The sequence below is a fragment of the Meles meles genome, chromosome 16, assembly GCF_922984935.1.
Source record: "Meles meles chromosome 16, mMelMel3.1 paternal haplotype, whole genome shotgun sequence".
Taxonomy (NCBI): Eukaryota; Metazoa; Chordata; class Mammalia; order Carnivora; family Mustelidae; genus Meles; species Meles meles.
Genome location: NC_060081.1, coordinates 81,526,153 through 81,546,700, shown reverse-complemented (window position 1 = coordinate 81,546,700; position 20,548 = coordinate 81,526,153). Strand labels below are relative to the sequence as shown.

At 65.9% G+C, this 20,548-nt stretch overlaps 2 protein-coding genes across 4 annotated transcripts; one reads left to right on the top strand and one right to left on the bottom strand.

Moving 5' to 3' along the window:
- The first annotated feature begins 1,992 nt into the window (after window positions 1–1,992).
- On the top strand, window positions 1,993–15,898 carry CABLES2 (Cdk5 and Abl enzyme substrate 2). 3 transcript variants are annotated; one of them, XR_006815291.1, is made up of 11 exons: window positions 1,993–2,532; window positions 9,696–9,767; window positions 9,841–9,933; window positions 10,577–10,654; window positions 11,079–11,187; window positions 11,713–11,878; window positions 12,239–12,342; window positions 12,698–12,804; window positions 13,438–13,642; window positions 13,767–14,665; window positions 15,038–15,898. XR_006815291.1 is itself a non-coding variant. In XM_045980467.1 (10 exons), exons 1-10 carry the CDS (start codon window positions 2,033–2,035, stop codon window positions 13,905–13,907), a joined length of 1,548 nt encoding a protein of 515 aa, XP_045836423.1. In that variant the 5' UTR covers window positions 1,993–2,032; the 3' UTR covers window positions 13,908–14,793. The 3 variants fall into 3 exon arrangements, 2 of the variants coding, with proteins under 2 accessions (XP_045836423.1, XP_045836422.1); XM_045980467.1 differs by lacking the exon at window positions 15,038–15,898 and having other exon boundaries at window positions 9,868–9,933; window positions 13,767–14,793; XM_045980466.1 differs by lacking the exon at window positions 15,038–15,898 and having other exon boundaries at window positions 13,767–14,793.
- A 111-nt stretch (window positions 15,899–16,009) lies between these two features.
- Window positions 16,010–17,056, bottom strand: RPS21 (ribosomal protein S21). The gene is made up of 6 exons (XM_045980469.1): window positions 16,965–17,056; window positions 16,773–16,835; window positions 16,630–16,693; window positions 16,424–16,495; window positions 16,153–16,208; window positions 16,010–16,071 (listed from the first exon to the last, which is right to left on the bottom strand). The coding sequence occupies exons 2-6, from the start codon at window positions 16,820–16,822 to the stop codon at window positions 16,062–16,064; spliced, it is 252 nt and encodes an 83-aa protein (XP_045836425.1). The 5' UTR covers window positions 16,823–16,835; window positions 16,965–17,056; the 3' UTR covers window positions 16,010–16,061.
- Between the last annotated feature and the right edge of the window lie 3,492 nt (window positions 17,057–20,548).

The following is a 20,548-nucleotide window of genomic DNA, read 5'->3' as shown; positions in this document are numbered from 1 at the left end:
GCTGCCTGGGCTGGGTGAGGCCTGGGGCAAACTGGGAGCACAGGCCGGACTTCGGGAGCACGGCTCTGCCCTGGTCACTGTGGCCTGCCTGCCGGCCCAAAGGCCACAAGGGGCTGAGTTTCCAAGGGAGGTGTAGGGGAATGGATGTGCACGTTTGTGTGTGTGCGCGAAACCTCCTGTTGTTCAAAGTGGCTTTGATTTTCCCGAAATCAAATAAAAGCTGTGTGCTCCATTCGCACCCGACTTGTAGGCCAGGGCTGGCTCGGGGTACCCTGGGCGGAGGAGAAGCCACATGGGGTGGGAGCCCAGGAGAGAGCACAACCGTGCAAGAAGACCCCGTTCCTGCCGGTGTTCCCCCAACACCCTCCAAACGCCACTCAGTGCCGGCTAACAGAGGAACACTCCAGGGTCCAGCCCTGCCACCACGCTGCCCGCAAGCACGGGTGTGGAGCTGAGAAGCCAGGAGCAGGTACGACCCCTCCCTCACTTCCCAGGTGTCCCTCCACCACGCCCCAAGCACAGCGCCTCACGGCCCTGGCCTCACTCCCCCTCACCGGAGCCCCAAGGGGCACACACAGCTAGCACCGACACACAGACAGCGCCGAAGCCCAGGGAGGGTGAGAAACTCCCCCAAGGTCACCTCGCTGGCAGGCAGCCGCGGAGGCTGAAGCTGGGGCAGAGGCTCCCCACTCCGCGCTCCCTGGGAGTCAGCAGGCATCAGGGGCAGGGGCGCCAAGCCCCGCATGGGGACTCCCCGGGAGGGGCCTTCAGAGCGCAGCCCTCCTGCCCCTGAGCCCCTGGAGGCGCGTGATCAAGCACCACTTTCTACCCGCTGGGAAACCGGCCACGCCCTCCCAGGCTTTGGAGAGCAATCGGGAAGGGCAGAGGGCAGATGGCAGACGGCAGAGGGCAGGCTGGACAGGGGGCGGGGAGTGAAGATGAGGAGGAGGGCCGGGCTGCTGTGAGAGGGGGAAGGGGTCCGAGAGGGCAGGGGCCATGCAGTGACCTCACCTGGGACAGGAAGTGCTGTCTCGTGGCGCTGGCCCTGCCCAGGGGCCTCTCCAGGGCACAGAACCCGCGCGGGGCGAGGGTGTGGGCCGAGGGCAGTGCACCGAAGCCTCCTCCCGGCGACGAACCCGCCGGCAGGTGCCCAGATCCGCGGCCTGCGGGTGCCCCTCGCGCAGACAGGAGCCGTGGGCCCAGGCAGACGGCGGGACGGGGCGCAAGAGTGGCCTGGAGGCGGCGGCAGGACCCTGTCCCGCAAGGACGCGGCGGCTCTGGGCGTGCAGAGCCCGCAGCCAGCCCAGCCGGAGCTCTGAAGTCGGGGTGCGGGGCGCCGGGACGACAGTGAGGCGGAGGCTCCCCCTCCGAGGCCAGAGCGCTCCCTGCCTGCCCCGAGGGTCCCGCACGGCCCCGCACGGCCCCCGCCTGCCTGCGAGTCCCGAGGCCCGCAGGTGCCTTCTCCCGGCAGACCCTCGGTCTCGTCCCCGAGGGAAGCGCCGGCCCCGCCCGCCTGCCCAGGGAGCCTTAGGGGCTCCCCGAGACGACGGCCCTTTGCAACCCGAACGCCGCCCCCGCCCGCAGGCTTCAGCCCCGCACACCCCGCACACGCCAGCACCGACCCGCGCCCACGGGACACGTGCCCGGAGCCTAACGACTCGGGCTCCACGGAGGCCGACCGTGAATGCCACAGCCCCGCAAGGGCGGCGGAGCGCCGGCAACCGTGTAGCCGCTGCTCCCGAGGCGGGGATTCGAACCCGGGTCAGCACCGCCGCCGGGCAGACAGCCGGGCCCCGCGGGGTTTCTCCCCCCTCCCGCGCCGGGCTCCCTCCTGCCGCAGCAGCACCGCCTCTAGGACCCAGGGGAGCCGCCCCGGGGCTCCGCGGCCGCCCCCGGCACCGCGAGGACCAATGGGTAGGCGCGGCAGCAAGATATTTGCATGTGGGCGCGCCTCGGCCAATGGGCGACCAGCGCGGGCGCGTGCGCGCGGGTGGGGCGGCGGCGGCGGGCAGCCGGCGGGCTCAGTCGGAGGATGGCCGCGGCCGCGGCGGGTGGAGCCCCAGGCCCGGCTCCCGGCCCCGGCGCCGGAGCCGGCCCCGCCAGGGCCCCGCCGCCCGCCGGCCCCGGCCCCGCCGCCAGGGCCCCGCCGCAGGCGCTCCGGAGGCGCGGGGACTCGCGGCGCCGCCAGGCCGCTCTCTTCTTCCTCAACAACATCTCCCTGGACGGCCGCCCCCCGAGCCTGGGCCCGGGCGGGGAGAAGCCGCCGCCGCCGCCGCCCGCCGAAGCCCGCGAGCCGCCCGCGCCGCCGCCGGGACCCCCGGGGCCGCCGGGGCCAGAGCCCCCCTCCCGCGGGGCCCCGCCGCCGCCCCCGCCGCCGCCGCCGCCGCCCGCGCCCCCCGCCGGCCTGCCGGGGCTGCCCGGTCCCGCGGGCAGGACGTCGGCGCCCCAGGGCCTGCTCAGCCCGGCGCCCGGCCCCGCGCCCGCCAACCTGGGCATCGGCCTGGGACTCGGGCTGGATGCGCAGCGCCAGAGGTGAGTGGAACCCCACGCCGGATCCGCGCAGCGCTGGGGTGACCTGACAGCCCGGGACACAGGGTCGGGGCGACCTGGGGGTCATCGGTCCACGGGCGTGGCGAAGTGGTCCAGGGCCCTATCTGCATAGGACCTAGGGATCAGGGTCACCTGGGACCCTGGGAGCCCCTGACAGAGGGTCACACATGACTTGGGGATCAGAAGGGGACCCTGCTCCCCTGGGAGCCCCCGACACAGGGTTGGGGTATCCTGGGCCTCATCAGCACAAGGAAGAGAGTTTTGCCTGGGCCCCATGAGTCTCCAGATGTGGGGGTCAGCTGTCCTCAGGCCCTCTCCGTAGACATGGGGTCACGGTCCCCTTGACTCTGCCAGCCCCTTCAGTCTTCGGGTTCCCTCAGCCCTTGTCAGCCCCAGACACACAGGCCTGGCAGCTCTGGACACGCCCCTCCCAGCCCTTTATCAGTCCCCAGACTCAGGGACTCCCAAACCTCCCTTGTGTGTCTCCTTGCGTTCTCTGAGCTGGACGACCCTCCGCTCTTCCGGGCACTGTACCGTGTGGCCTGTGCCGGCCGAACCTCCCAGCCTCCCAGCCTGCTGGTCCCTGGTCCACCCCATTACCCCCGGCTGACTGCTGTCCTCCCCACCCCGTCCCCTCCGAGCTCAGTGTCCCTGGCCCTGTCCATTCCCAGCTTGCACTTACTCTCCCTGCCCTGATTCCACTTCTAGGAAGCCCTCAGCCCGTCCCAGAGCAGGCACCCACCCCTGAGCCCTGCCCCTCCAGGCTGCCTGTGCCCAGATGGCCCCTGCGCCCAGATGGCCCCATCTGGCTGCCAGACACCCCACTTTCTTCTCCCAGAGACCCTTCCTCAGCTGCCCGCAGAGCTCCGCGTTAGGCGTCCCGGCTCCCTCGGCACCTTCCTCTAGACGCTGGGGCCATCCCGTCCCCTCCCACTGCCCACCTTCACCTGGGCCTCAGGACTGGCTGCTGTCCTTCTGGAAGGGCAGTGCTTAGCCTTCGCAGAGCACAGCTGCAGGGCAGGCCCTCCCGAGGCAGCCCCCGCAGGTGTGCAGGGAGGGGCTGAGCACAGAGCTGGCCCGCATGGTTGGGCCGACGCCTCGAGTCCCTGGGGTGCAGAGGCGACTCTTCTCCCCTGGAGGTCGTCACGGCTGCCTCAAAGCCCTGGCCCTCAGCGCGGAAGATGGCGGGTGAGTCCAGACTGCAGGCTTGGTTGTCCGTTCTTGACCTCACATTCTGAGTTCGCGCGTGTAGCCCACGGGTAGGCGCGTACCGAGGTCACCATCGCACCGGGGGCGGAGGTTCTCTCCAGCTCTGCGGGGAAGCCGCTGGCTTCTGGGCAGGCCAGGGGGCACCCGTGAACCTGACCCGTGCCACCCACAGGCCTGGCCCGGGCCGCAGAGACAGGTGGGGGCTGAGTGAAGGTAGGGGTCATCCGGCCCGAACACAGCAGCTCGGCAGCTGCCACCCCCGGGCGGGGGACTGCTTCCGCAGGGGAGGCTGGCGTTGAGAAAAAGCTGTCTGACCGATGGAGATCAGTCCATTTTAAAAACAGAGCCCCAAAGCCTCCTTGTCCTCTTCCTCGAAGTCGTCGTGTCAGCCCGGAGGGTGGTCCCCAGATCACACTGGGTCTCTGGAGGCCCTCTGTGGTGTGACGAGTCAGGGGGCTTCAGAGGGCAGGGGGTCCCCTGCTGCCAGGCCGGAGCTTCCCGAGAGCAGTTTGTGTCTGCTCCGGGCAGGCTGGCACCCGGCCACCTCCTCCACCTTGGGGGCGCGTGTGCGTTCTGGGCAGCCTGCACGTCGTCCTAGGCTCTCTGTTCCGCAAACAGGCCACCCTGCTGCGGGCCAGACCCTCCACACCAGGCCAGCCGGCAGCCTGGCCCTTGCGGCCACGCTCTAGGGAAGAGCCTGAGGGGGGTGTGGCTGCCTGTGAGCAGGAACCCCACCGGGCCGCAGGGGCTGCTGGTGCTCCCGCCCCGCCCATCCCCGGGCGCTTGGGAGGACGCTGGCGTGGGGTGGGCACATGACGTGCGTAGCGGTGCCCTTTGGCTTCCCTGCTGCACCCACCCCCGTCCCTGTGTGCCTCTAGCCATGGCCTGAGCCCAGGCCGTGAGCGCTCTCCCGCCGCTCCCGCCTTCCTGCCCTCTGGGGCCACACCTGCCTGTGCAGAACGGTCCCTCCCCGGCCCTGCCCACAGGGAGCCGCCGCAGAGTGCTGAGGGCCGGCCAGCCAAGCCCGGGGGCTCCGAGCTGTAGCGCTTCCGGAGTGGGGGCTAGTGAGGGCCTCCCGAAGTCCGTACCACGCGTGCGGTGCTCAGACCCGCTGTCATCCTAGGTCCACCCATCAGGGGCTCTGTTGTGGCCGCGGGCAGGAGTCTCAGCTTACTCCTCTGTGAAGCGCTGCCTTCGGCACCACCTCCCTGAGGGGCTGTGTGAGGTCCGGTGAGCTCAAGGGCTGGGCAAGGGGCGGCCTCGGCCAGGGCCGGGTGAGCCGCAGGGGCAGCCGCAGGTGAGTGCTCCCACTCAGTCCACGGCGGGAAAGCTGTGTCACCCTCAGGGCTCAGCCCGGTGTGGCTTTTCCTGCCAAGCCAGCGAGCAAGTCACTGGTGTCCACACTTCCCTCCTAGAACCTCTAAGACAGTGTTTACTTTCATTTTGACACCGCGTCACTTGAGGCGAGCGGGCGGGCTTCTGGGCTCCTCCCGCTGGCGGGAACAGGTTTCCAGGCCCCAGCCGGTGCCCGCCGGGCCCCACACCCTCCTCTCTCCTAGAAAGCCCCCGAGAGGCGCAGCTGCTGAGCAGAGCCCCGGGAGCTGGCCCCGCTGGACCGCAGCAGCGCTTCCCCTCGCCGTCCCGGGGGACGCAGGTCTGAGATGGGGATGGTGCAGGGCTGCGCTCCCTCTGGAAGCCCTGGGGAGGGAGGCTTCCTGCCTCCCCCAGCTCCAGGTGGCCCCAGGTGTCCCTCGAGTCTCTGCTCCGTCTTCCTGGTGCTTCTCCTGTGTCTGTATCCAAACCTGGCCTTTCCTCTCCTCGCACGACCCCAGCCATGGGGTCAGGGCCCACCCGACGGGCCCCCTCTTCGTTTGGTCGTATCTGCGAAGACCCTGTCTCTAAACAGGGTCCTAGTCACAGACGTCAGGGTTCAGGACTCAACTCACCGGGTAACCTGCTGCTGACCCCTGGGGGGGCACAGCTGAGCCCACTACAGCCCTCCTTCGTGTCCAAGGCACTGAGGACAAGGCAGGGGAGCCAGGGGCGCTGCAGGAGGCCAGGGACGTGGCTGCATTCGCTGGGAGCAGATTCTGGAGGGCTCCCCCTGGAGCGATTCTGAGAAGGGCCTGGGGTTTCGGCTGCCACCCTGGCCAGGAGCCACTTTGTGTTCCCGAAGCCGCCAAGCTCCTGTCCAAGTTAAACCAATGTCAGTGTAGCGGCTGGCAGTTTGCTTACAACTCTGATTTGGGGGACTCTAAGCCGGAGCTCAGCTGGAGGTGGTTGCCAAGGGCAGAGCCCGGAGGCACGTCGTCCTGTGGCGGCTCAGAGGCCTTGCTGAGACGTGGCCCCCAGAGGCCACACCTGGGGTCCCATCCCCGGGGCACTTCGGCCTCTCCGAGTGGTCAGCTGGAACATGGGGTCTGTGCTTTTCCAGGCAGGGACTTGGCAAGATGGGGTGCCCAGGACCACCACTCCTTGGACAAGTACGCACAAGGGTCTGTGAGGTCGGGTGCTCACATGAGCAGAGCAGGAAAGGGTCCCCCGTCGTGGGCACAGGTACTCTGCAGCCCACGCCAGCTGGTCTGACCCCGTCACTTGGCCCCTCACTCCGTCTGGGTGGTTCTCAGCCCTCAAACAGACCTCAGGTGGGAGCCCATCCTTGACCGGGCACTTCTGCATGACAGGGCGTCGGTCAGACGATAGAAACTCTAGTGGTGATTTTGCGTTGGCAGGAGCATTTCACATCTGGGGTTGGGGGAGGCAGTTCTGAGAGTGAGCAGGAGAGTGAGCAGACCCGGGGTCCCTGCAGTGGCCGCCTGCGCCCTCCTGACAGCCTCTCCCACGGCCCTGACCCTTGGCTCCTTCTTCCCTGAAGAGGCCAGTGCAGGCAGCCTCGGGCCGGTCGCCCGCAAGTAGCCCCCGTCCCACAGACCCTGGCCCTGACCAGGGCTCAGCAGAGAGGCTTCCTAGGCTGGGGAGACTTGTGTTGCCCGAACATCCGGGGTCAGGGGAGGGGGAGGGGGCGGCGCAGGTGACAGAGAACCCAGGTTTTGTTCTGTGTAGCCCGTTTGTTAGTGGTGGTGTTTTTAGATGGGGTATAAAATGCGTGTCCCACTCTGGGGGCAGCTCGTGCTGTCCCCCAGAAGCTCTCTGCAGCCGCCCCCCCGCCCCGGCGCACCAAGACCCCAGCTTCCGTCTGGGTCTAGGCACGTGAGAGTGCGGCGCGCCCAGCCTCCTGCTGACCACGCTGCTCACCTCCCGCGGGGACTTTCAGGTAGAGCTGCTGGCATGTTCTGTCCTGCCTGCTGCCCGCACAGACACCTTCCTGGGGGCAGGTTCCAGAGAGGGTGAGCAGGGCACCCTTGCCTGGAGCCCATCCGTGCTGGGGCCCCGTGCAAAGCCATGGTGGTCTCGCCTCGGGACTCACCGAGGGGCCGGACATTCCTCCAGAGGAACCACTGCCAGAGGTGGACCGCAGTTTCTTTTGAACGGGCGCTGTCCCCGCGCGGCTGGGCTGCTCCACGTTCCGGGAGGGGGAGGCTCCACTTGGCCACCTGGGGCAGCCCCTCGACGGTCGTGCACGTCCACGACCAGGGCCCTGACTGCCGGCTTCCCAACTGCCTTCACTTTCTGGCAACCCTGTAGACCGGGTACTGCCCGACACACGGTCACCTCCACACCCAAGGGGGCTGGGATCCCTGAGAGCGTGCAGGCCGCTTCTCTCCTGCCCACAGACGCTCCCCTTCCAGGATGTTCTGCAGCCACCAGCTCATCACTGTGCCCTCACTCCACCCTCTGCTGGTGGGGACGCACCCCACGCTGGGCCCCCTCCCAGTACCTGCACGTCCGCCTGATCCTGAGAACACAGTAGGCCTGCACGCCTGGGCCTCCCATGGCCTGTGTGCACCTCAGCTTGGGGCACAGTGACGGGCACTGTTGCGGGCTTTTCACCCCAGCTCAGACAGCCCACCGGGAACGCAGGCCGCGTTCAGCAGAGAAGCACCCGAGGACATGCCCGAGGGGCGGCCTCGATTCCAGCCAGTCCCGCGGTGGCCGCAGCGGGGCAGAGAGGCCGTGCTCCTGCCGTTGGCAAACGCACAGGCCGCCTGCGGGTGCGCAGGTCCCGGTACCACCTGAGCAGCTGTGACCTCGGGCAGCTCGCCTGCCTGCTCTGTGCCTCAGTTTCCCCACACATCAACGGAGAGTAATAGCACCGCCCTCCCACGCAGTTATCGTGAGGGCTGAGCGTCCGTGTAAAATGCTTGCGAGGGGAGAGAGGTACCTGCGAAAGACGTGGGGACAGATTTTAAAGCCTGGTGAGCTGAGCTTATGGCATCATCCCAGGATCTCCGGAAGGCGTGAGCGAGGCGGCAGAGGTCCCTGTCCCGCCTGCCACTCCTCCGGGCAGCGGGCCAGAGACCGTGTGCCGGGCCGGGCCTCTGTGGAGGTCGCTGCCGGCCTGGGCCCTGCAGACAAGGTCCCGGGTGTGCGGAAGCCATTGGGACACCCCCTGGGAAGTGCCCTGAGGAAGCCACAGGGGGCTGCTCCACGGAGCCTCAGAGCTGGCCCCGCAGGGCCGCACGCAGACGCCTCCGGGGACGCTTGGGCTCTCCCCAGGTTGGCAGCTTTCCTTGAGCGGGGCCTGCCCTTCCTCCTGCTCACCCCTATCTCCCCCCGCAGGCTTCTTAGGACGCTGGATGTCCGCCCGACGTGCCCCTCCCGCTGCCCATTCACTGCCCCCCCCGGCCAGTCCTCAGGCTGCTGCTGCGGCCCCAGCTCTGCTGCCTCTCTGACCCGAGCACGCGTCTGGTAGGCGGGTGCCTCCCCACCAGCTGCGGAGGGAGGTCACTGCCCGTCCTCGGAGACCCAGCATTTCGCTGGAGGTTGCGCCGTGTTCAATTTTTGTTGCTTTTCAGTGAGTTCGTGCTGCCGCGGTCATTTTAAAGACTTACGTGGAGCCTGGGCTGTAGCTTCGCGTGACAGCCTTGGAGCCCCAGGACCGCCCTGGTCCTGCGACCCGGGCCAGGTGCCCAGTGGCTCTGGGCTGCCGCAGGCGGTGGCTCCGTGGCAGGAGGTGGGGCTGGGCCCCTAGCACACGACGGTGACCACCTGTGCCCCTGGCTCCTTCCTCCCGGGACTCCAGGCCACCTCTGCGTGGTGAAGTGGCGTGACCACGCTGGGGCTCTTCCGTCAGCCGGGGTCTTGGGAGGACAGCGTTGCTTCTGGGCAGGCTGCAGCTCCCCAAAGTGGCTTCCTCGGCCATGTGTCCCTCCCCTGCTCCCCTTCCCAGGAGCCTGGGCTCGGTTCATACTCTAGACACGCGGGGTGTCTGGCATATGCCGGCCCATGTCGCTTAATTTCGTGGACCCACAGCCGTGGTCTCTGGGATCCTCCCTCGCTGGGAACGTGTGTGGGCTCGGGGCCCATCTGCATAGCTTCATCACAAGCGGCCCTTACTGGTGAGATGTGCACGTCCACCCACGAGGACGAGGAGGTCGACAGGTGACCACAGGGGTGGCCTGGGTGCTGTAACCAGGGTTTGTGATCTTGGCCTAAGAGCGCGGCCACGCAGGGTCTCTGGGCCTTCAGGCCTGAGGAGCTCCCCTGACAGTGGGGTGGGAGGCTGCGAGCTCTCTAGGTGCAGCTCCTTCAGCTGTGGGTGCGCATGGCCGGCCCTGCCAATCCTGGGCCAGAGAAGATGCTGGAACGTGCTGGGCTGAGCTCTGGGAAGCCACAGGCAGCAGACCAGGGTGCTGGTCCCCCTTGGATTCTTCTGACACTCTGGTCCTTGGGTGGCCCTACCCAAGGCTCAGACCTCACCCCAGACAGGCTCCTGACCCAGTCGGTGGCTGGGCTGCCCTTCGGCGGGGAGAAGCCTGAGAGCGGCCCCTTCCCAGGTGTTAGCTGAGCGGAGGCCCTGCTCTGTCTTCTTACAGAAGGCGAGTCTCCTCCCAGCGCTGTTCTCTTGAGTTCCTGGAAGACGCTGCGGGCTGTGCCTCTGTTCAAAGGTGAGGGTGTCTGAGACCTGGGGCCAGAGGAGGTCTCGAGGGGGGAAAGAGTGATCTGGTTGTTATCTTGCAGAACCAAGCACATATCCGGATCCCCAAGACACAAAGGCTTGAAGAAGACTCACTTCATCAAGAACATGAGGCAGTATGACACCAGGAACAGCAGGTGCCACGTGCCACGGCCAGGGCTGCCGTCCAATCCTGGGCCCCCACCTGCAGCCCTGGAGCTGCCCGTTGTGTCCCCCTCGCCCCGATCAGGGGCTGGGGACCTGCCTTGTGCCCCTCTGTGGTAGCCCGGGTGAAGGGACACAGGACAGGCGTGATGATGCAGTGTGGCCGAGAGAGGGGGGCTGGGGTTTATTTGGGAAACACGGTGGGTGGTTGAGCCCCAGCTGGGATGCAGCTGCCCCGGACCGGGGTGCGGGCCTGGTGCGGCGGCCCTCGGGGCTCCTGTGTCTGTTGGCACTGCAGGGGCCCCTAGGCGTTCCTGTCGCCCTGAGACATCTGAGCCTGCTGCCCTTCCTCCTGGAGGCCCTGCTGCCAAGTGTCCACCCCATTGCCCTGGTCGGGGAGCTCTGTATTCTCCTAGCAGTAGCCCAGACCCCCCACACACAAGCATGACCCCCAGGGTGATGGGCTCGTGCTGGTGCCGAGGAGCAGGCCCGAGGCAGGTCTGCTTGCTGGGGGGGCTTCAGCGAGCCCAGGTGTGCGGTGGTCCCAGCCAGCAGCTCGTGTCACCCAAGTCTAGAGGAGAAGGCATTTTCTCCCAGAAACGCCTCCCACCTGCTCTGACCAGCACCTCCCCCCAGGATTGTGCTCATCTGTGCCAAGCGGTCCCTCTGTGCGGCCTTCTCAGTCCTGCCCTACGGAGAAGGCCTGCGGCTCAGGTGAGTGGCCCAGGGCGGCGCCGAGCTCGGCATCAGGCCTGGCACAGCTCCCCAGGAGCTCTGACGGCCTTTGGGCCTGGTTCCCTAGCAGGGGTGTGTCCGCACCATTGCTCTGTGTGAGCTGCTTAAGGCAGATGCCGGGGACGCTGCTCGTGGGGCCACTGCCCTGCGTCCTCGTGTGCGGTTCGGGCAGGTGTGTCCCGTGCGTCGCTCCAGGAGGAAGGAGACGACCGTTGGGGTGGGGATGGCGATGGGGAACCCTTCCCCCTGGGACGGGTCTGGGCAAGCTGGCCAAGCGGGTGGCCTCGAGCAGAGGTCAGTGCCTCTCCCTGACTGCCGACCTCTCGAGCATTCGAACAGGAAGTGCGTGGGCCTGGGAAGGGGCAGGGAGGGCGGCAGCCGTCCCCCGTCCTGTGCACTGCAGCGACCTGAGGGTGGACAGCCAGAAGCAGAAGCACCCGTCCGGCGGCGTCTCCGTGTCTCCCGAGATGGTCTTTGAGTTGGAAGGCGTTGAGCTGGGAGCGGACGGGAAGGCAAGTGTGGCTGCGGTCCGTGGGCAGTGTGGGTGTTGGGGGCCACGGAGCTTGCACTCACCAAGGCAACAAACACATGGAGCTGTGTTTCCCCCAAATCTTCTAAAATGCACGGTGTCGGTGGGAGAAAGCCCCACAGCCCGGACACGGGCCCCGTAGCCTCGCTCAGCAGCCAGGTGACGAAAACAACCCGAGTCGGGAGGGGGTCCCGGTGCCGTCTCTTCGCTGGCGGTCAGAGGGAGGGAGAAGGTTCCTGTGCTGCAGATCCACACGGGCTGGCCAGGGTGGCATTCCGGAATGTTCTTGTTACTGAGAACACTGACCCCAGGGGCGCAGCGCCCAGCGCGGGGCTGCCTGGGAGCCCTCGCCCTCAGCAGGTCTTTCTTTACCCACGCCAGGGTGGTAGTTGTGCGGGGCCTTCCTGCAACAGGAGGCGTAGGGACAGCTTGCTGGACCTCTGGTCTCAGGCCAGGCCCAGGGCCCGGGGGCGATAGGGACTGAGCCCTGACACCCTTGTCTCTCCAGGTGGTGTCTTACGCCAAGTTCTTGTACCCCACCAACGCCCTGGTCACACACAAGACAGACGGCCACGGCCCGCCGCCCCAGCCCCGGCCCAGCGTCTCCCGCGCTCTGCCAGGCTCAAGATACAAACCAGCCCCGGCCAAGTCAGCGCCAGCTAGCACGGAACTAGGTAGCCTCGTGTGCCCTAACTGGGCTTAGGGCAGGCGGCCACACCAGCTGGGCAAGAGAGAGCACGTGGCCGACTAGGGTCCCAATCCAGACAGGGCACCAGGCTCTGGAGCAGGGTCAGGAGAAGGGACTCCCGCTAGAGCAGACAGCCTAGGCTTCGTCTGACCGGGCAATGGAGAGATCCTGTGTCCAGCAATGGCAGGGTCGCCGGGGGGCCGGGGGGGCCGGGGGCCCTTCCTTGTCAAGCGTTCCTTCCTTCCACCCAGCTCTCCGGAGCAGGGAAGCACGGCCTGCAGCCCCTCCCAGACCGCAGACCCCAGCTGGGGGCTCGCGGTGAGTCAGGGCTGCCCTCTGCCTGCAGGCGGCGACGCCGGGGACGTGCCGGAATACAACCCCAATCTGCTGGACGACCCACAGTGGCCCTGCGGCAAGCACAAGCGGGTGCTTGTCTTCGCCTCTTACATGGTACGGGGAGCGCCGCCGCGTGCCCACCCCGCCCGGCCCCGCGAGCTGCCAGGGTGGGGCTGACTTGCCCCCCCACCCCCAGGACAGCAGCAGCACCTCAGGACAGGACGGGGGACACCGTAGGCCGGAGGGGTGCCCTGGGGTCACTGCTGCCTTCAGCATGCACCCTGGTGGCCCGGGGCTGCCCACTGTGCTCTCGGTCCCGAGGTGTGTCCTTGGCAGAGCTGGTGCCTGAAGCCACCGCGTGTTGGCGTCGCAGCCCCAGGCCGGCATGAAAGCGCCCCCCAGGGCCTCGGGCGGCTGGGGCCCGAGGCCTGCGCGGGGCGGGCTCCCCACCCTGCTGCCTCTCCTGCAGACCACGGTGATCGAGTACGTGAAGCCCTGTGACCTCAAGAAGGACATGAATGAGACCTTCCGAGAGAAGTTCCCGCACATCAAACTGACCCTGAGCAAGATCCGGAGGTGAGCGGCTGAGGCGGGGTCTCCCGGCTCCTGCCCCCATTTCCGGCAGGTCCCAGTCCCCTCCTACCGCCTCCGCAGACCAGGCTGCCTCGCGGCCTCTTGTACCCACACCTCCAAGCCCTCCTCCCTGACACGCGGGACGGCATGGGCGGCGGGCACTGAGCCCCGTGGTGGATGGGATCGAGGGCCGACGAGGCTGGCCCAAGACCTCACGGCGAGGAAGCGGCACACTGCCCTGCCCTGGGTCCTTCCGGCCGCACTGCGTCCCACCGTCCGCTCCCCAGCAGCACGCCTAAGGGCTTCACTGAGGTCTAGATACTGCCTCAGCGCGTCTGCACCACAGGGCCTTTCCGCGGGCTTTCTCCCGCCCTGTCCTCCCCACTGCCACAGGACAGCAGGGACCGTGTCCTCTGTCCAGTGTCCCCTGGAGCACAGCGTGGGCCTGCCAATACAGCTGGGAGGACGGGTGCCACGGCCCAGCATCGGCCAGCTCCCCCGCTAAGCGGCAGGCCGAGCGCCGGGCTGCGCCACCCAAAGGGAATAGGGCTTTCCCGCCGCCCAAAGCACCGTGGCGGGGCCGGGCAGGGTGGCTGCTTCCTCGCCCCCGAGCACCGGGCCCCCCGTCACCCGCAGTTTGAAGCGGGAGATGCGGAACCTTTCTGAGGAGTGCAGCCTGGAGCCCGTGACCGTGTCCATGGCGTACGTGTACTTCGAGAAGCTGGTCCTGCAGGGCAAACTCAACAAGCAGAACCGCAAGCTGTGCGCCGGCGCCTGCGTGCTGCTCGCGGCCAAGATCAGCAGCGACCTGCGCAGGGGCGAGGTGAAGCAGCTCATCGATGTGAGTACGCCCCCTCCCCCCAGACCTGGCTGCCCACGGGGGACCCGGAGCCAGGCCTGCACCTGCTGTCCTGGGCCGGAGACAGGACCAGGCCCCGCGTAACCACCTCGCGTTTTCAATGCAGAAGCTGGAGGAAAGGTTCCGATTCAACAGACGGGATCTAATTGGGTTCGAGTTCACGGTGCTGGTGGCCTTGGAACTCGCGCTCTACCTTCCCGAGAGCCAGGTGTTACCTCATTACCGACGCCTCACGCAGCAGTTCTAGCCAAGGCCGGCCCTGCTGCCCACGCAGCCCATGCAGCCCCTGTGCAGGCGCCCGCGCGGGCCCAGGAGGTGTTCGCAGGCATCGCACGCCCACCGGGCCCCACGTCGGCACCCAGCTGGGGCACCCGCCTGGCGGGGACTCGCCTGCCTCTGTGACTGATGCCACTGTCTTCACACCCTCGCAGTCTTGCGGGGACTGTTTCTGTTCCAAAGCGCACTGTGCCCGTGGTATTCCAGAGAGCCAGTTAGTGTGTCCGTAGGAACAAGATGGGAGGTTTTGTGTTCTTTGCCACGTGCCTGAGAGTGGGCTGCACGGGGACCCCGGCTTACCCGTACGGCCACCCCAGCTCCGCGGTGTCCTTCTTGGCGTCTTCCACGAACCACCAGTGAAGATCCGGGTTCCCGCACCCTCCCCAACACACTGAAAGTGCTGAAGGTAACATCATGAAGCGTTGGGGTCATGAAGCGTTGGGCTCGTTGGGCTCGGCTGCGGAGATGTGCCCCGAAGGCCTGGCTCCCTCCTGCCCAGCAGCGCCTCCGGGGAAGCTCGCCCGCCTCCCCGCATCCCCAGGCGGAGCTCTGGCATCGGATTAAGCTGGAGCAGACTCCGGTTTCCCTCATTTGCTACTCTTCCCAGCATCGTGTCACTGTGAAATCCTGGTGCCGAGCGTCATACAACCCAGTGGGCCTCGGCACAGACACTGGCCTGTCCCTGGGGACCTCGCCGCCCTGCTTGCCTACGACACTCTGGACCTTCAGGTTGACTGGATTGCTTGCTCTTGGCTCTTGATCTTCCTAAGCAATATTGTGACGGAGAAAGTGTATTTATTGTTACTTGCGATTTGGTTCTATGGGTCTTTTTAAGGGAAGAAAAATTGGTTACACGACATCTGTTGAAGTTGTGACTTGAAACCACACTTGACCCTCAAGCAGGCAGGAGATGGGCTCCTCCATGGCCCTGCACCCCATGGCACCACCTCCCTGAGGGGTCAGTGCTCACACGGCTTCTTCCCAGGCAGGCAGGAGCAGTAGGCCCAGCTGTCATGAAGGGAGCCCACGGGGTAATGGCGGTCACCTGTGCACAGGCCTGTGCCCCTCCTGCCCACCAGGGCCTGTGTTCTGCTTTCCCAGGTCTGCGGCCTTCCCGCACACTCTGTGACCTGGTTCTCCCGCGCACTGCCCCACCAAACACTGAAGAACCAAGGAGTTTCCCGCCTTGGGTCAGCTGCTGTCAACAACGACCACGTTGGCTGGGCTCTCCCGCCGCTCCCCTTGTGCGGCCCTACGAACCGGTCGCAGGCCCGGCTGCGGCGCCACCCCGTCCTCACGCGAACCGGTGCTTCCGCGCAAGGGAGACCCCAGTTCTCACCACAGCACTCGGGCACCCGCGTCCGCCCCCAGGGCCGGCGGAGACTGCAGCGTGAATGCCAAAGCCCAAGTCCGCGCTCCAGCCTCGTTTACGGTGGAGCACGTCCTTGTCCTTGCTAGCGCCGGCCCCGAGCCCCTACGGACCCAAGGTGAAGGTGGTGGTTCCCTCCGGATACCCACCTGCCCTGCCGCCTGCGTCTCAAGGATGTCTCGGGTCACGGGTGCTGCAAGGGACCCACCCAAGTGCACGTGCCGGTTCACGGCTTCACCTCAGAAGAGGGCACGTGTCCTGGGGAACTTCCAGGCGACCTTAGAGCCGCAAAGACGTGCCCCGTTTACGTGCTCACGTACAATAGGTAACGTCTCCCTTAGCTCGTCCTTGTGTCCCCCATGCGGAAAGCCGCTCCCCTGTGGGACTCCGCGGTCACCACAGCCAAGCCAGTACTGACCAGCCTTCAGCCTGCACCCGCCACAGGTGTCTGGAGGGCCCGGCGCTCTCCGCACTGGCGGCTGTGGACTGAAAGTGCGCTCGGGGCCCTCTGACCTCGTCGTCCAGTCACATGTCACGTGTTTGCAAATAGTCATGTGTCTGGTCCAAAGTAAAACGTGGTTTTGCGACGTCCTCCGCGGGCTGGTTGTCTCCTTTCGGCTGAGCGGCCCCTCCGTGTCAAACACCACCGCCCCCACCCTGGTGCCCAGAGACGCGCCTCCAGTCACAGACCAGACCGACACAGACGAGTTTCACCATTTATTTACGACAAGCCCCCGCTTCTGTGCGCTCCTCCACTCAGAAGTTCCTAGGACAAAAGGGCAGCGTTAAAGCCTGTTTCTGGAAAGGTCCAGGGCCTCTGTGCCCAAACGCAGGCCCTCTGACTTACTTGGAAACGATGCCGTCGGCCTTGGCCAGTCGCAGGATGGAGTCGTCGGACTCACCCTGGAAGAAGCAGGGCCGGCCGAGCACCGGCTCGCTCAGTCTCCGGCCTCCCCTCTGACCGCCCGGCGGGGGGGGGGGGGTCCTCTAGGGGCCAGGGTGGCCCTTTCCTGGCCCCCAGACCCCGGCCGCACCCCCAGGAAGGCCCGGCGGCCAGCACGTGGACCCGGCCGCTCACGTCCCCTCCCAGTCGTCCGCGCGGGGAGGGACACACTCACCATCCTGCGGATGGCCCCGCAGATCGCGTAGGTCTTGAACTGGCCGTTGAACCTGCCCGTCACCTTGTCCACCTGCAAATCGTCACCGGGTGTCACGGAGAGCGCCGGGCGCCTCCCGCTCCACACCGGGCCGGGGATGACCGGCCGCGCGGGGCACCCTGCGCGCGTCCTCCCCGGAGGGACTGGCCCTCGGCCGCCCGGCTCACCTCGGCCACGTTCATCTGGATGGACGCGTGGTCCTTGGCGCCGATGATGCGGTTGCTGGCGGAGCTGCGGGGATGGGGGAGCGCGGTGAGCGGGCGGGTGGGGAGCCGCGGAGGCGGCGGGAGTCGGGGCGGAGGTCGCTCACCATTTCCGCGGCACGTACAGGTCCACGAACTCGCCGGCGTCGTTCTGCATGGCGAGGGCGCACCTGCGAGACCCCGCGGCGCCGTGAGGCCGGGCCGAGTCCCCTCCCCGCCCGCCGCGGCCCGGGTCTCCCACCGCCACCCCCCGGGGCCTCCCACCCCCTTCGCCCCTCCCGCCCGGCCGCGCGACGCACTTGCTCCGGGCACCACGAGCGCGAGCGCAGAAAGGAAGCGCGGCGGCCCCCGGCAGCGGTATTGGGAGGCGGGGCGGGGCCTCGGGGAGTGCTTCCGGGTCCCGACGCGCCGCGCGCAGCCTGCCTTTCGGGTGTACTTCCGCTTCCGGCGGACGTGACGTGACGCTTCCGGACGGAGTGACCGTCCCGTCTCCCGCACCGCCTCCCTGACCCAGCCCGGCCGCACGCACCGCTTTGCCAGCCTCACTCTGGGCCTGGCCGGAGCTGGGGCTGCAGGTCCCCGTGCAGGTCCCCGGCTGGGAGCGGGGCGCCTGCTGCCCCTTGCCCTGAGCTCCGGCTGTGGCGTCCGGCTGAGGCCGCCCCCGCTGGGCGGTCACTCCGTGGGCCTGCAGGCCGCCCCACGCGTGCTCGGACATGACCTGCTCGTGGTCGGGGGTCCACACAGCCGGCCCGTCTGCACGTGGGTCAGCGCCGCTCGTCCTGGTCACGGCCTGTTGCTGGGAGGCGGGAGGCGGAGGCAGCGGGAGCGCCAGAATGCGGGAAGGGAGACAGGTGTGCCGAGGGTCTCCTCAGGGCACTGGGCGCAATAGAGAGCGGGGTGTGCCGGGACACACCGCACGTGTGGTCAGATGACTGTCCACCGGCTGCCGAGACCACACTGGGGCAATGATTGTTTCTTCAACCAGTGGTGAGACGGGACATCGGGACATCCACGTGCAGAACGAAGCTGGGCCCTGCCTCACCCCATACAAAATTAAAGTGGCCCAAAACTATAAAATTCTTAGAAGAAAATGTAGAACACAAGCTTCACGGGGTTGGACTTGGTGGCTTTGATAGGAGACCAAAGGCACGGACAGAAACAAGACAGATGGCACCTCGTGAAAATTTTTTAAATTTGCACATCAAAAAACAAGATCAATCAAGTAAAAAGGCAACCCACAGAGTGGGAGCAAATACTGCAAGTTATACGTCTGATAAGGGATCAATATCCAGAACAGAGAACAAAAACTGAACAGAAAAGCAAATGACCCAATTCAAAAGTAGACATTTCTCCAAAGAAGACGTACAAACAGCCCCGAAGCACGTTTAAAATGGCTCCACCTCACTGATGAGGGAGACGCAGACCGAGACCCCAGTGAGAGATCACTGCACACCCGTTAGGAGGGCAACAACAGAGACATGTTGGCATGGGTGTGGAGAGACCGGAGCCCTTGCCCCTTGTCGGTAGAAAGACAACGTGTGCGACCGTCATGGGGTACCATAGTGGTTCCTCAATGTAAAGGAATTACCAAACGTTCAGCAAGTCCCCTGTTGAGTGTATTCACGGAGGAAGCGCAGTCTCGAAGGGATGTTTGTGCACCTGTTCACGGCAGGCCACTCACAGTAGTCAGAAGTACCCCGGTGCCCACTGGCGTATGAGCCGATGAACCAGATGTCTGCATGTACAAGGGAGTGTTATTCTGCCTTAAAAAGGAAGAAAATTACGACACGTGCGTACAGTGAACCCTTGCAGACATGACACGGAGTGGAATACGCCAGTCACAGGAGGACAGATCCTGCGCAGTCACACTTTGTGGAGGGGCTTGGAGTCCTCAGAACTGGAGAGGAAGATGGAGGCCGGTGTCTGTGGAAGGGGAACAGAAAGTTGTTTAATGGGGACGGAGTTTCAGTTCTGCAAAATGAAGAGTGCTGGAGAAGGACAGCAGTGATGGTGTGTCCCTAACGTGTCTGATACCACTGAGCGGTACCCGTAAATGGTTAACACGGCAGGTTTTCTGTTACTTATGTTTTATTTTTTTTTTTTAAGATTTTATTTATGTATTTGACAGAAAGAGATCACAAGTAGGCAGAGAGAGAGTGAGAGGGAAGCAGGCTCCCTGCGGAGCAGAGAGCCCGATGCGGGACTCGATCCCAGGCCCCTTAGATCATGACCTGAGCCGAAGGCAGCGGCTTAAACCACTGAGCCACCCAGGTGCCCACTTATGTTTTATTTCTTTCAAAGACTTTATTTTTAAGTGATCTCTGCACCCAGCATGGGACTCAAACCCGCAACCCCAAGGTCAAGACTCTCTCGCTCCACCAGCTGAGCCAGCCGGGCGCCCCCTGTTTATCATTAACACAACAACAACAACCACAAAAGTAAGACTGTAGGACACGAACAGGTGTACACGCTGCTTTCCACTAGGGCAGAGTCCCAAGGCCAAGTTCTTCAAGGGGAAATTCTGTGCCCCCTACCCTATGGCCCATGACATCTGGATGAGCCCTTAAGAAACCCTGCTGTCTGAAGTCCCAGGTCCCCCCTTGGAGCAAGTGGTCCCTGAAGGGAGCCAGGTAGGCCTCTCACCAGTAGAGCCCGGGCCACCTGTAGAGGCGGGGTGCCCGCGGACATCGAGAGCCTCCGTTAGGGGTGGCCTCCCGGCACCTGCACTGTCCCCAGCAGCCACTGTGGGGCGTCCGAGAGCTGTGCCTGGCTCCGCCAGCAGCTGTGGGAGGTTCCCCAGAGGTTCACCTGTCCCCAGCCCACTTCCCTGCTGGCTGAAGGGGGCTGAGCCACCTCCCTCAGTCCCCTGGCCCCTTGCCCATGGGGTCAACTGTTCACCAAGCTTCCTGTGGGGTCTTCCAGGTTGGGGAAGGGCCAGAGGTCAGGAAGTACAAGGGGGGGGCAGGAGGACCTGGCACCTAAAGACACTGTCAGGCTCTGCCCCTTCGGTAGACCCAGGGCAGCCCCCAGGAGCAGCGGCTGTTGTGCAGGTGGTGCCGGTCAGGGTCCCTGTGCGCACCTGTGTCTACTCCAGAATGTGCGCCCGTTCCTGTCCCCTCTCCGGGTCACCGCGACCATCCGTACCACGTCAGGATCACTAGCTGAGTGTGTACTGTTTCTCTGCCTCTTAACCGTGTGACAAATTACTCAGCTGCCCTCTCCTGGCTGTGAAGTGGGGGCAACGGAAGTAAAGCCACCCCACGGGGCCGGGGTCGTCTGCGTTCAGCGGACCAACACATGCCGTGCTCAGAATGAGTGTGGCGCTCAGGAAGTCCTAGCCCGCCAGCGTGCACCGGCGCCATCACCGCCATCACCGTCCTCGCCACCGGCACCGTCATCACTGTTGTTACGTTGTGGCTCCAGGCCATAGGACCAGATTTGGATCCTGGGCAGGTGACAGGAAGCTGTACCGGAACCACCCCCGTCTCACACGGGCCCGCCCGCAGGTTCTCCAGGCAGCTGATGGCGACCAGCAGCATTCGGTTGTGTCTGTGTGCGCCGGCGGCCGCCCGTTTCCCCAGCACGCCTCGCAGGCCCACCGCGGACACGCGTCAACGAGGCCGTGCGATGCGGGGCAGCGCCGCCTTCCAGGGGACCCTCCGCCTCCTCCTCCCACAGCAGCTGTTTCTGGGCCGGGCAGGGCCAGGCCGGCGTGAAATGCATTGTGTGTGCAACGGAACCAGCCCCAAACCAGGAAACCCTCCTTCCGGGCCTGGAGCGGCGGCCAGGGTGAGCAGCAGGTCAGGGCCGACCAGACCTGGCCAGGAGCTCCAGCCCTCCAGCCCGCCCTCCATTCTGTCCAGAGGAGGCCTGGCTCCCTTCC